This window comes from Formica exsecta, unplaced genomic scaffold (genome assembly GCF_003651465.1).
Source record: "Formica exsecta isolate Colony F162 unplaced genomic scaffold, ASM365146v1 scaffold8, whole genome shotgun sequence".
Taxonomy (NCBI): domain Eukaryota; kingdom Metazoa; phylum Arthropoda; class Insecta; order Hymenoptera; family Formicidae; genus Formica; species Formica exsecta.
In genome coordinates, this window is record NW_021853569.1 from 626,108 (window position 1) to 638,318 (window position 12,211).

At 35.2% G+C, this 12,211-nt stretch overlaps 1 protein-coding gene across 2 annotated transcripts in view; it reads left to right on the forward strand.

Moving 5' to 3' along the window:
• The window catches only part of LOC115244121 (enhancer of split mgamma protein-like), a 10,973-nt gene extending 5,569 nt beyond the window's left edge, over nucleotides 1-5,404 (forward strand). For both annotated transcript variants that reach the window (XM_029821517.1, XM_029821516.1), the window contains 2 exons: nucleotides 2,658-2,930; nucleotides 3,764-5,404. In XM_029821517.1, coding sequence (XP_029677377.1) covers nucleotides 2,658-2,930; nucleotides 3,764-4,204 — 714 coding nt within the window. In that variant the 3' untranslated portion in view covers nucleotides 4,205-5,404. The remainder of the gene's footprint in view (nucleotides 1-2,657; nucleotides 2,931-3,763) is intronic.
• The last annotated feature ends 6,807 nt before the right edge of the window (nucleotides 5,405-12,211 follow it).

The window sequence follows — 12,211 nt, forward strand, 5'->3', positions numbered from 1 at the left end:
ATATATATATATATATCTTATTTATTTTAAAATTAACTAAAAAAAAAATTTTATTCTAATTTATATTATTTTCTAGCTGTAATAAATTAAAATTTTATTTTGCATATTATTTTGTTATTGCATATTATTATTGATATGCAATTGTTATTTTATATATATATATATAGCAACTTTTTATTCTCAAACATCTTTGAACAAATGTTTCATTTAAAATATAGTGCTGCGAGTTATGCGTAAGACGTACTTTTAGATGTGATAGTACGCAGCTATACATATTATGTTTGCAGTTTTTTTGCAAGTAGCAATTAACTTTCGCTCCGCAATCTTCCGTTCGATCTTTCTCGCGGTCAAGATAAATTATTGTTTAACGGCGAGAAGTGGCAGGAAAAGCATTTCGGAAGGCAACAATCTCGGATATCGATACATGGCCCTGCTTCAGCGAGCACGTGCTATGCTTTTTCTCCCCACACGTCCCGCACGAACCTTCTCTCGCGTTTCTTGCTCGACTCCACCGACTCTATTTATGATACCGAGTGCCTCCCTTCGCGCGTCACCGCTCCCTGCTGCAATTTTACGGATCGCGCCTAACAGGAAACACATTCTCCGGCCGCAACTACGCGTGCAGGCGATTTTGCTTTTAAATATTCTCTCAGATATCGTGGGAACCTACACCCGGTGAACGAGTGTCAACAAAATGATATTCAGTGTGTAGTCATGCGGACCGCGTAACACGCTTTATTGAGTGATACGTGGGTGAAATTTAAATGTTTTCAATATTACCGTTTAATTTTTATTGCGTCCCAACATCGCTTTCCGCTCGTTATTTTTACATTGCATGTTTAACGCTAAATGCCATCACACGATTCTCAGCCCACGATTCTGATAACATCGAACGCAATTTCCGGATAAACGAGAGTAAGAATTATTTAGCGCCACTTTAGAGAAGAGTCCTCTTTATCACAAAATTTAAAATTTTGTTTACAAAATATTTATACTTATTTAAAGCAATTTATATATGAAAATTTTTATTTATTTCTATTTTTGTGTATGATTTACAGCACTATCCCCGTTGGCATTAAACGCGAATTTAATATTAAAATTAAAATTCCAAATTGAACGGTCACATTTACCGTTAAAGATGCGAAGTGAGAATACGCGAGACTTGGATTTTAAGAAAGAATTCTGCCTCAAACATCGGCGCACAAACGCATAAAAGAACGTCATAATGCGTTTCCTGTACATTACATCTTAAGTGGTATCCTTTACAATGTGCTTCGCCATTGATGGTAATTTGTCGATACCGTCTTTCCGCACGAAACGATCGCGCGTGAAACTTACTTCTGCGTCGGCCATCGTTGCCATTGTACACGTAATTCGCTGAATCAGCGTGAAAGGCACCGTTGATTTCACCATGCTAATTTTCCAACGGCACATTACCCGGTCCAATCGGCACGTTTCGTACGGCTTAATGTTCCCCGGCCGGATGCTATTCTTCTTCTTCTCGCAAAATGTCGCGGATCGTGGAGCATCGAGCTTCCGATGGTCAGGCGTCGTCGCGGTTACGATATCCTTTTAATGAGCATTCTGAATTGCTCGTTCTTTTTTCTAATGAGCATCCTGAATCGGATGTGACATAAAATAAAGTGCTCCGTAAGCGTCGCGAACCAGTAACGACAGCACTTTAGTAGCAATTTCTTCTAATCCGAAAAACTCGACGTTCTCCTTCGTGGAATCGTTTCACGATATTTTGCGCCGACGGTCGATGAAACTAATCTAGGAGAAACGGAAGCGTTATCTTCCGTAGAGAGGCGCGAAATTATACAATCAACAAGTCGACAAAGTATAACGACATTGTGTGCGTTATAGACAGCGCTAGATAATATTGAAATTATCTAAATAAAGATAAGATAAGACAAAATTTTATCTTAGATAAGAGATGATTTATTTCAAGTTTATCTGGGTGATAGATGAAATTATAAAGCATTTTATCTATATAATATCAAGATAACATTGTTTTAGAAAAAAAAAATTAAGGAAAAAATGTAACAACTAAAATAATAATATATTATATTTATAGATTTTTTCATAAAATAGTTTTCCATCTGATATGATATTATTAATCTTACCTTTCGTTCTCCGTTGCTTCTAAATGTAAAAACCAAACATTAAAGAATCATAAAGCCCTTACTAAGGGTTGAATTCTGATAGACGCAACTTAGATAATTTAAGGCAGATGATGCATTTTTCCATCTATGATAAAGATGTAGATAATTCATCCCATTATTATCTAGATAAATATAAGATAATGCAATTGTTTCATCTAAATAATTATCTAGATAACTTCATCTAAATAACAGCAAACACTGGTTATAGATTTCTCATAATTTAAAAAAATAGTTAAAAAGGATTGATTAATAGAATTATCAAACTTTTTATATTTAATTTTGCATCCTCAACACCTAATTTTAGTCACCTTACTGAAATTATCACGATTAATATTAATTATATCTTTTATTCTTTTGTCCTGATATTGCTTTTCTGTATCGATGGCAAATAATTGTTTCTTTTTATCAAAATTACAAAAATGTTTTAAAATGCATATTTCATAAATGAAGTATGAAACTAATCGATAAATCTGACAACGCAATGGTTTGCAGACCGAAGGCGAGAATATCAGCAAACTGGAGAAGGCGGACATCCTCGAGTTGACGGTGCGTCATCTGCAGAAGCTGCAGGCCTCGCGATCCGCCGGATTATCGGCGACGATTGCGAGCGGCGACGAAATTTCCGCGGAGAGCCGCTGGCAATCCGGCTTTGGGCATTGCGCGGCGGAAGCCTGCAGATTTCTCTCGTCGCTTCCAGGTGAAGCCGCGGAGAGGCTGGCGAGGCACCTCGCAGCTGGCCTTCAAAGCCGGCAAACGAATTCATCGGTAATTATCGGTTCGATCTGTAATTAGCACGATATAATTCGTGGAGAGAGCGGAGGGTGGAGGAGGGAAAAGAAGAAGGGAGGAGGTCGGGGGGTCGGTTAATGAGGCGAAAGTTTTGGGAGCGGGCAGATATATCTTCCGCCGATTACGTCTCCTAAATTCGCGAGAGGATATGCCACTATCGTTCGCTCGCTCGCGCGTGAAACTCTTAATCGAGGCATGAATTTTCACGAACAAAGTGATGCCACGTAATTTAACATACGGTCCGGTGCTAATTGTCATTACTGGGGATATAAGTCTTGAATAAGCCGCTTTATATGCGTTGAATTTATGTTGTTGCATAGACTTATGAGAAAGAGTCGCAACGTGTAATTTATCGCAATTATCGTAATTGTACTTTGTTGCTGCGACTGAAGATTGAAAAAAGTGAAATTATGCATGCAGTAATGATTGTTATAATTAACATTTATTAATTATTATTTGTAAGCTTTCTCTAATCGATTATGAATATGTTTCGCGCTATTATTATGATCTCTATTATTTCCGCATTTTTATTATCGCTTTTCTTATATGACTTTTTTTCTTATATTTATATATATGACTTTGCAAATCTTCATGATTCTGTCTAAAGGAACAAAGAAATGTTGCATGATATATTATATTAAAAAAGATAAATAAAATCATGTTTTGTATTTTTCTCAATTCTCACGGAACTATGCCCAAAAGTAACGAAAAAGATATTATCGCCGCGGGAATAGCGCGAGTCGCAGAGATTTATAATCGCGAAGTGTTAACGACCGCCGTAATGACGCCAAAAAACGTGTTCTCCTCAGCCGAAAGCCAATCTGTTATCGCCTACCCTGGTCAATCTGGATCGCATCGCCAACATCGTGGCACCTTGTCCCGTCGCCACCTCCGGCGAAATTGACTCGGCGATACCTTCCGCAAGCGTGTCGCCGGAGATCAAATCCGTGGTCCGCGCCGATAAGACTGTCGACGAGATCGGCGACGCGAGCGCGTCGACGACAACCGTTTCTTCTTCCACGCCTCGATGTCGAGCCACGATGTCGCTCGTTGACGGCGACGAGAAATTAACAGTAAATTGCAGCGACAAGCCGAAGAGTCTGAGGGATCGGCGATCAGCGGCGACGGCGACAACGACGACGATGATGAGGAACAAAACGAATGACCCGCAAGACATTAACGCCGATGACGATGAAGAAATCGACGTCGAACGCGTGGACGAACGCGACCCGATGTGGCGACCGTGGTAGCGCTCGAGCACACTTTGTAATAAGCCGTCGATGAGATGCATTCCCTATTCAGAGACTGTCTCAAAACGTCCCGTTATTCATCTCATTTATATATACTTTGACGTTCTCCAAGTTGATTTCTTCTTGATAAAAATGTTAAAGACTTATAAATGACTGAGAGTGAAGAAGCAAACAAAATACATAACAGATGTTTATTATTTACTTAATTGCAAGTTTATATTATTTGAACGATATTTTAATTTAAGGCTTAATTAAAAAGTAGAGAGGTCTGATGTGTATGTTACATAGTAAAATGTAATATGATATTTTTTAGATTTTGCAGTTAGGAGTTATTGTGAAGAATAGAGAAAATGGGAAAAAAATATTAGAGATAACAAGAGAAAAGTAAACTTCTATTCAAAGTTAAATTTTCACTCTCTTTAAAGTAACTCATTTAAATCTTAATTCTTTATTTTAAATTTTACTTTTAATAATTTTTTATATTAAAAAGTATATATTTATTATAAGTCACAAGAGATTTATTCGATGAATTTCCCTTTACGTTAAATGCTGGTTGCAATACATATACATATCATGCCTATACCAATAGAGAATGATAAAGGGATCATCGGTATCATAACGTATGTAATATTAGTATTCTTACGTTAATTTTTATATTACTTTGGTACTTGGCTTTAAATCGTAGATGATAGTACATATTTTTAGAAATTCACATTATTATTTACAAATAGAATTGTGATATATGTTAAAGCAATTTTTTATTGTTCGAATATTTTAAAAGACAAATGACTATATATATATATAAAAAAAATACTCGATATCTCAACAGATTATATATCTGCTACGAATTAAACACACAAAATAATTATTATAATTAATATTTTATATTCTAATTATGTTATCTATTACACATCGGTTATACCATAAATTTGTCATTTAAAATATATCTTTATTATTTTAATGTATGTAAGAAGAATGTTATATATAATTAATTTTAAAATATAGTTTTTTATTTATATATAATTATATTAGCAAAATATATTGCCGTATAATTATTTACATTAATTTACATTTTGATGTTAATAACAAATGTATACTTCATGCGTGATTAATCTGTGATAGCAATAAGAATTCAATATTTTGTATTAAGTATGGCCTGAACAATTTTTGATAAGACATTTAAATTCAGAAGATAATGTTTGCATCTGATTTATTAATAAATTATAAACTTTCTAATAAATATATTTGTTTATAGATAAGCTTCAAAATCGATAAACCTTTCTGACTTATATAAAACCTTCATATTTAAATACATCATCTATTTATATATTATTAATAAATTTGTTAAATGCGCACATTAAATATTTCGTTAGAAATATTTTTCGTAAAGGAAAAAATTAAAAGAGAAAAGTACTATTTTTATATGAATAGTAGTTTAAAAGTTTATTGTATTAATTAATTTTCTTTAATCAATTAGCCTCTTTGAAAATATATCATCGCGAAAGAATCTCATAAAAATTATCTACTTTTCTAAAAAATTAGCGTTTCTGATTGCATGATTAAAGATCCTCATATTTCTTCATAGTCAGTTGAAATCTCTACACATTAATCTGGTTTTTTTTCTTTTTTTTTTTTTGTTTGTTTAAATATCTGTTATATGTAAGCACCGACTGGCGTATAGGCAAATTCTATATAGAAGCCTAATCAGCCACAGAGAAGAAGAAGAAGAAGTGTTATGTGGAAAATATTTCTGTCGCCATCTATGAAAATATCTGGCAACTTAAAGAAGAAAATGAAAGATATTTTAATATCTTCTATATTTTATAAACGCAAATTATTTTCTAACATTTTATATAACATATTTTATGTTTCCATATAAAATTCTGCTTAACATTAATTATAACAATATAATTTTTTTACTGTTCTCAGAAGATAATGTTTGCATATTGAATTATTTCCATGGTAAGAACTGCTTGGTATCCCTCAAGATAATATCTTTTCAACTGTGCTTATCGTGAATCGATGCTATCCTTTATTGTAGTTTTGCAAAATGGAAGTGCAAAGTAATTTTTTCTTATATAAAAATAATAAAATTTATCTTATATTTTTATATATGTTAATCATTTTTTCTATTATATTTTTGTCATTATGCTTACCAACAAGCGTCATTATATCGACTGTTGTTAATTACGTAAATTGTTTATATGTGATTAGAATTAACTTATATAGAAACTTCTGAAATTTTTTACAATCTTAAGTTGTATAGCTCTATAATTATATAATTTTCTAGAAATTTAACATAATCTTTTTGCATAAAATATATGTATATATTGCTTATATTAAAAATTTTATTTTATTAATAATATATATAATTAATTATAGCTTTATAACACAAGAAGATCATAATTGATTCCAAATAAATTATTAAAAGCTAAAAAGCTACTTCTTTCCTTTATCAATTTTACAAAAATTAGATTTTTATACAAATATTATCGTTTTATGTAGTTATAAAAAATAAATGATTTTGAATGTATTTAACGCTATGAATTTTTTTTAGGAGGAAACCACGCGTTGACCGCACAGGTAGAGGAGACTATGGTGGTTCTAGAGCAGATAAAGAATTTGACGACTGTCGCACCGGACCCTTTCAACAAGGACACACGGTTTGCCAACAAACGCTCTTCGTTGACCATTATTGTGGTCACTAAATCAGAATGGCGACACTTTTGTCGGTTGCCGACGATTGTTATGAAAAAAATAGCGGTATATTTATAAAGCTTTGCCACTGTGCCGACGCTATTGTGACGACTGCAATTTAAGTGGTTTCTCGCTGCCAACTCGGTGATATAAATGACATTAACCGAAAGAAAAATTGGAATACGGCTTTTCCGGTTTTCGTTTTGTTGTGCGAGCGAATTCGCGGAGAATAAGTGAAAATGCGCACATTATCTTAAATATATTTTATCTTAAATATAATTTATTTTCTTTTCACAAAGTCCTTTTAAAAATTATGTATAAAAAAAACAAATTAATATGTGCATTCATTTATTATACGTATTTTTGTAAGATACAACATAACAAATTGTGAAAATAATTGCGAGTTGTTTTATCTTGAATTTCTTAAAAAACATAAAGTTGAACTTAACAAATTCTAGATTCTATTAATAAGTCGCGATAGAAGATAATAAAATTATATAAAAAATAAGAAAGTATTGACTCTTATTTTAAAAAATCATTACGCTCGATTTCGTAACAAAAATTTTTTTCATTAAAATTTCCGGGGAATTTTGAAGAAATCTTATCAAAACGACAATCTTATCAGACATATCAAACGCCGTTAAAACGCATCCTCCGCGAAGCTGACCGCGCTAATATCTCAATCGCGCAAAACGGTTTTCGTCGGTACGAGAGAGTTATACGTTGCAATAGCAATCGATAATACCCCCAGCGGCCATTTTTATTTCATCAATCAGGCGTACGTACGATATGTACGTGAAGTCGTCAGGAAAGCGCTACAGCCATTACGACTCTTATCGTGGCGGTTCGCGCGGCGCGTCAAAGAACGCTCATTAAATGCTGGCAATTAACTGTGGGCCAAGTCCTGGGGCCCAAGCCTCTCGCTTTCCCCCGATATCCCCTTCCTCCTTTCCTTCCTCCATCTCCCGTTCCCCTTCTTGGTCAAGTCGGTGTTCCCGGTCCCTATCGGGCCTCGTGTGCTGGTACCCGGTGGTGGTGATGATGATGGTGGTGGTGGCAGTCAAAGCTCAGGTGTAAATGCGAACCCCGACTCGAGTCGGACCCACGCGCTTTAATGGGCTTTGCCAACAAGAACGATCGGCATGCGACCCATCTATCACCCCGCGAGATGTTATTTAATGGTTTGCATCCTGCTTCGGGTCCCTCCGCCACCTTGTGGTACCGGTAGTGATGTAGCTTCGTGCGAATATAGATATACACATTTCCTCGCCTTTCGCCGTGGGCATACGTAGAACTGCGGATTATATTAACTTATCGATGCACATCAGCGATCTGTCACGGATCGGCTGTGCCGCTGAAAACAAGACTTCACTTAATCGCATATCCCTCATTTCTTCAAAATTCTCAAAATTCTTTTTTAGATCTTCTGAAATTTCTTAAATAACTTAAGATTAATTATAGCAAGGAATATTTGATCTTTCCGATCTTTAATTTTTCTACGTTTATATTTATTAAAAAATATTATTCTTTTTGATCCTTGGAAAGTTTAAGTTAGAGTAGGACGTCTTGTGGCTTTGATGTTCATTATTATACAATTACATTATATGATTAGAATGTTTTAATAATTGACATTAAATCTCTCGATTGCATTCATTCATATTTACGATTAACGCAAGCAACCAAGTATCAACTTGGTCTCACGCCCTGGTGTAGGTCTTGCAACAATGTTCGCCTGCCTATTGCCGGATGATCTATGACTTAAAGCTTAATACATTACAGTCTTACATCGTACATAGGATTGAAACTGGTAACGTCCGCCTTCGCGATGTTATACCAGAGCATCAGGAATTTATCAACTTCTCATCAACGACTACCTGGTTTCGAACGCTCTCTGCTCTAGATGATACTCTAGATATTCTAAACAGCACGATTCACTTGTACCTAGATATTATAGAGAATGATTTACGAGTATAATTTGCGAGGAAAGTTCCTCTATAATTAACAGCAGAATCTTATATTACATTAATAATACATGACACTTGCGGCGATTATTACATAAGGTTAAAAACTCGCATTCACGTTTCATTAGAAAGCTTGAACTTCTTTCGCGGGAATATAAAACTGAATATATATCTTGTAATTATCCTATATTTATGTATGTACTTTGAGAGATATATTTACTGTTATATTAATTTTAATGATTTATATATCGTAAAATATTACATATTTTTTTAAATCGCTTGTCATAATTTATATTTGCAACTTAACCGTTAAATTTGGATGTTTAAAAAAGAAAAGATATGTTTTTTTATAAACTTTATCAATCCAAGTCTTTACATGTACATATATGTATAGCTTAACATAAAATCCCAATTTTCTATCGCGTGGATAAAACTTGCGATCAATTTATATTAATATAAAGAGAATATCGATCTTTACAAGATAAATTTAACTGTTACAAAAACTTGGAAGCCTGCGTTTACAAATTAAATAAATGTTTGTACGACATGCTATTCCGTCTTTATAAATCTACCAATCATGCCCACTAACTTGTTGCGACAAATTGTCTTGTTTGAATAAGTTATCAAAGATGTTTTGATGCCCGCAAGGAGGTAAACTGTCGCTATTGTAATATTAAAAACCCTGTCAAAATACATTAATGCGTGAGTAATAGTCACAAACTGACTGTGGTCGAGATAAAAGAGATGATTACACGCAAATATGTGAATGGGCGAATAATTAGGAACACGTTGTTGTCCTTGGGGAATATTTTCGCCCCAAACTCATCTTTGACAACCTACTTCTTACGAGTTCGTAGTACGAATCCCATAGGAACGCCAAAATCCTCATGATCCTTTGAGAAGGATTCTAAGGTCGCGTTTTAAAAACATCGAGAATCCTTAGGGCAGGTAATAAGTGTTTTTTTTTTTTTTTTAATAAAGCAAATAAAAAATGAGAACAAAAATTAGGTTATATTTTAAGAAAATTCTAATTAAATATCAATAGCTATTGCAAAGAATGAGCTTTTAATTCTCTCATTTTCAGTAAATGTGATTTTTGTCATTTATCTGCCTCAAATGTAATAATATACAAGAAAATCGCATGGATATTTAAATAGCGTCATAAATCTTGGTTACTTAAAATATTATCTAGTTATCTAGTATAAAAGTACATAGTTTTGATTTATTTTGCTTGTATAATATACGTTTTCAAAAATAAATTTATTCTAACCAAGGAGCTTCTCAGTACAAAGACGATATTGCCCCCGGAGGTAAAAGAATTTTTCTCTCTCGAGGAGATAACAATTAAGTGCACCGATTGTCCCGAGGGAACAGTTTTTATACGATTTTGACACCTCGTCGTCATTGATCGACCAGATCGCATGGAGAGACGCGTGCCCGAGGGACAAGGCTCCTGTAAGGCAGACAAGGTTGCCTCACATCGGGGGATCACGTCCTATCGTAGCGTTTGAATTGTGGATGCTCGAGATTGTTCGCGACGACGATCGATCCCGATAGACCGATTGATCATTCGAGTAGCGCGCGATTCGTAGGAAATCATACAGATCTCCTCCGAAGCTCGGCCGGAAACTTAGGCGAGTAAAAGTTATAGACCATTTGTGGTGAACGATTGTTCACCAGAGTGATTTGAATGATTGAGACGTGGTCGTTTGACAGATATATCTCTCAAGCGAATCGCGTTTTCAACTTAGCCACCGACGGTGGCTGACAATTCATCTTCAGCTCGAATAATCTCGGTGGTATAGTGATATTTATCGCCGACGTCATTTCTAAATTTCAATTTGCAGGTCCTATACTCGCGACGATTGTGTATTAAGCGAACTAAAAATATCTTGATTGCGAATCTTGTGCGCGACGATGGACGGGATGCCCTAATCAAGCGTGTGTCGCCGTGGGAGCGACGATTATTAGAATCCAGCGGTCTTCGGTGCTAATGTCCCCGAACAATCTCGTGATTTTCCACAGCGCATAAAAGCTACGATGTTTGCTGTCTTTAATGGCACATAACACCGTTACGATCTCCTCCTCCGCCATGCGCGTATTCGTCGTGAGACCATCCGCCATTTCTATCTCTTTTTTTTTTCTTCCCTGCCTCTGTCGCGTTGGAGCGACGCGGTAATTAACTTCGTGTACGATAATATTCGCGAGCACGCTCGTATTTTCCCGAGATTAGCGCGCTCGAAGACAACGGGCGGATTGTGCACCCCACGTGACGGGTGCAAAGCGAATTTCAAAGCGTGAAGGTTGAATTTGCAGTCGGATTCTTACATTGTCGGATAAGACAATGAGTTATTTAAGCGTTAAGAATAGAATATTGTGCATATGACATTCATAAAGTACAAACGATTTCTTCGAAGTGCATTAACGACACATGATGGCTCGTATAATACTTACGTTATGTTAATCCTTTGCACTTTGCGTGTTTCCGCGCGACATTATTAATCATCCGTTTATTCTAATGCAAATTTATAATATTAAATGCAAAAATTTTATATTTATTTATATTTAGATATTTAAAAATTTTATGTTTATTTATTACATTATCTTTTCACTTTATTATAATGAATATTAATTAAAAATTACTTGAAACTTGAAAACATTTACTTACTTAAAAAAATTCTTAAAATGCAAATTATTAAATAATAAAGCGTAATAAAAGTTTATTCTTTATCATAATTCAACTTTAAAGACAATAAGTTTTTTTATTCAAATAAAGATTTTCATTTAGTATTTTCCGAGAAGAAGGATCTTACATATCGTTAAAATTTTATTTCTTTAAAAATTAATTCGTTGGAAAGGCTTAATCTTCAATTAATCGTCGCGCGCTTAAACGTCATTACTGACACCAAAGTAACGATCATTCCTTGCAATTAGACTATCTTTTGCTATCGCGGAGAGGATCGCGCGGTAGCGTGAAAATTCCCGGAACACGGGCGCGCACAACGCCGATCTATCCTGCAGCATTTAATCCACGCGGCTATCATCTATTTGCAGGGTGTGATGCACCGGTCGGAGCGATATAGCACGTGTCGTGATTGTAGTTTATGGGGAGCTGATTGCGGGAGCGTGGGACGACTGGCGGACGGTTGGCGAACGGTGGTCCCGGAGCGGTCGGACGCCATTCATCGGCGGTACTTACACGTATCCATTCTGGCGTCAGTGTTTCGTTTCGTAATCATTAAGATATGCATTATCCGCCTAATGATGGCAAAGCGGCAAAGGCGCAACAGCGTGTCCGATCCGGGGTGACTCTTCTTACGGAGCGTCGAGGGCACGCGCATAAATTTCG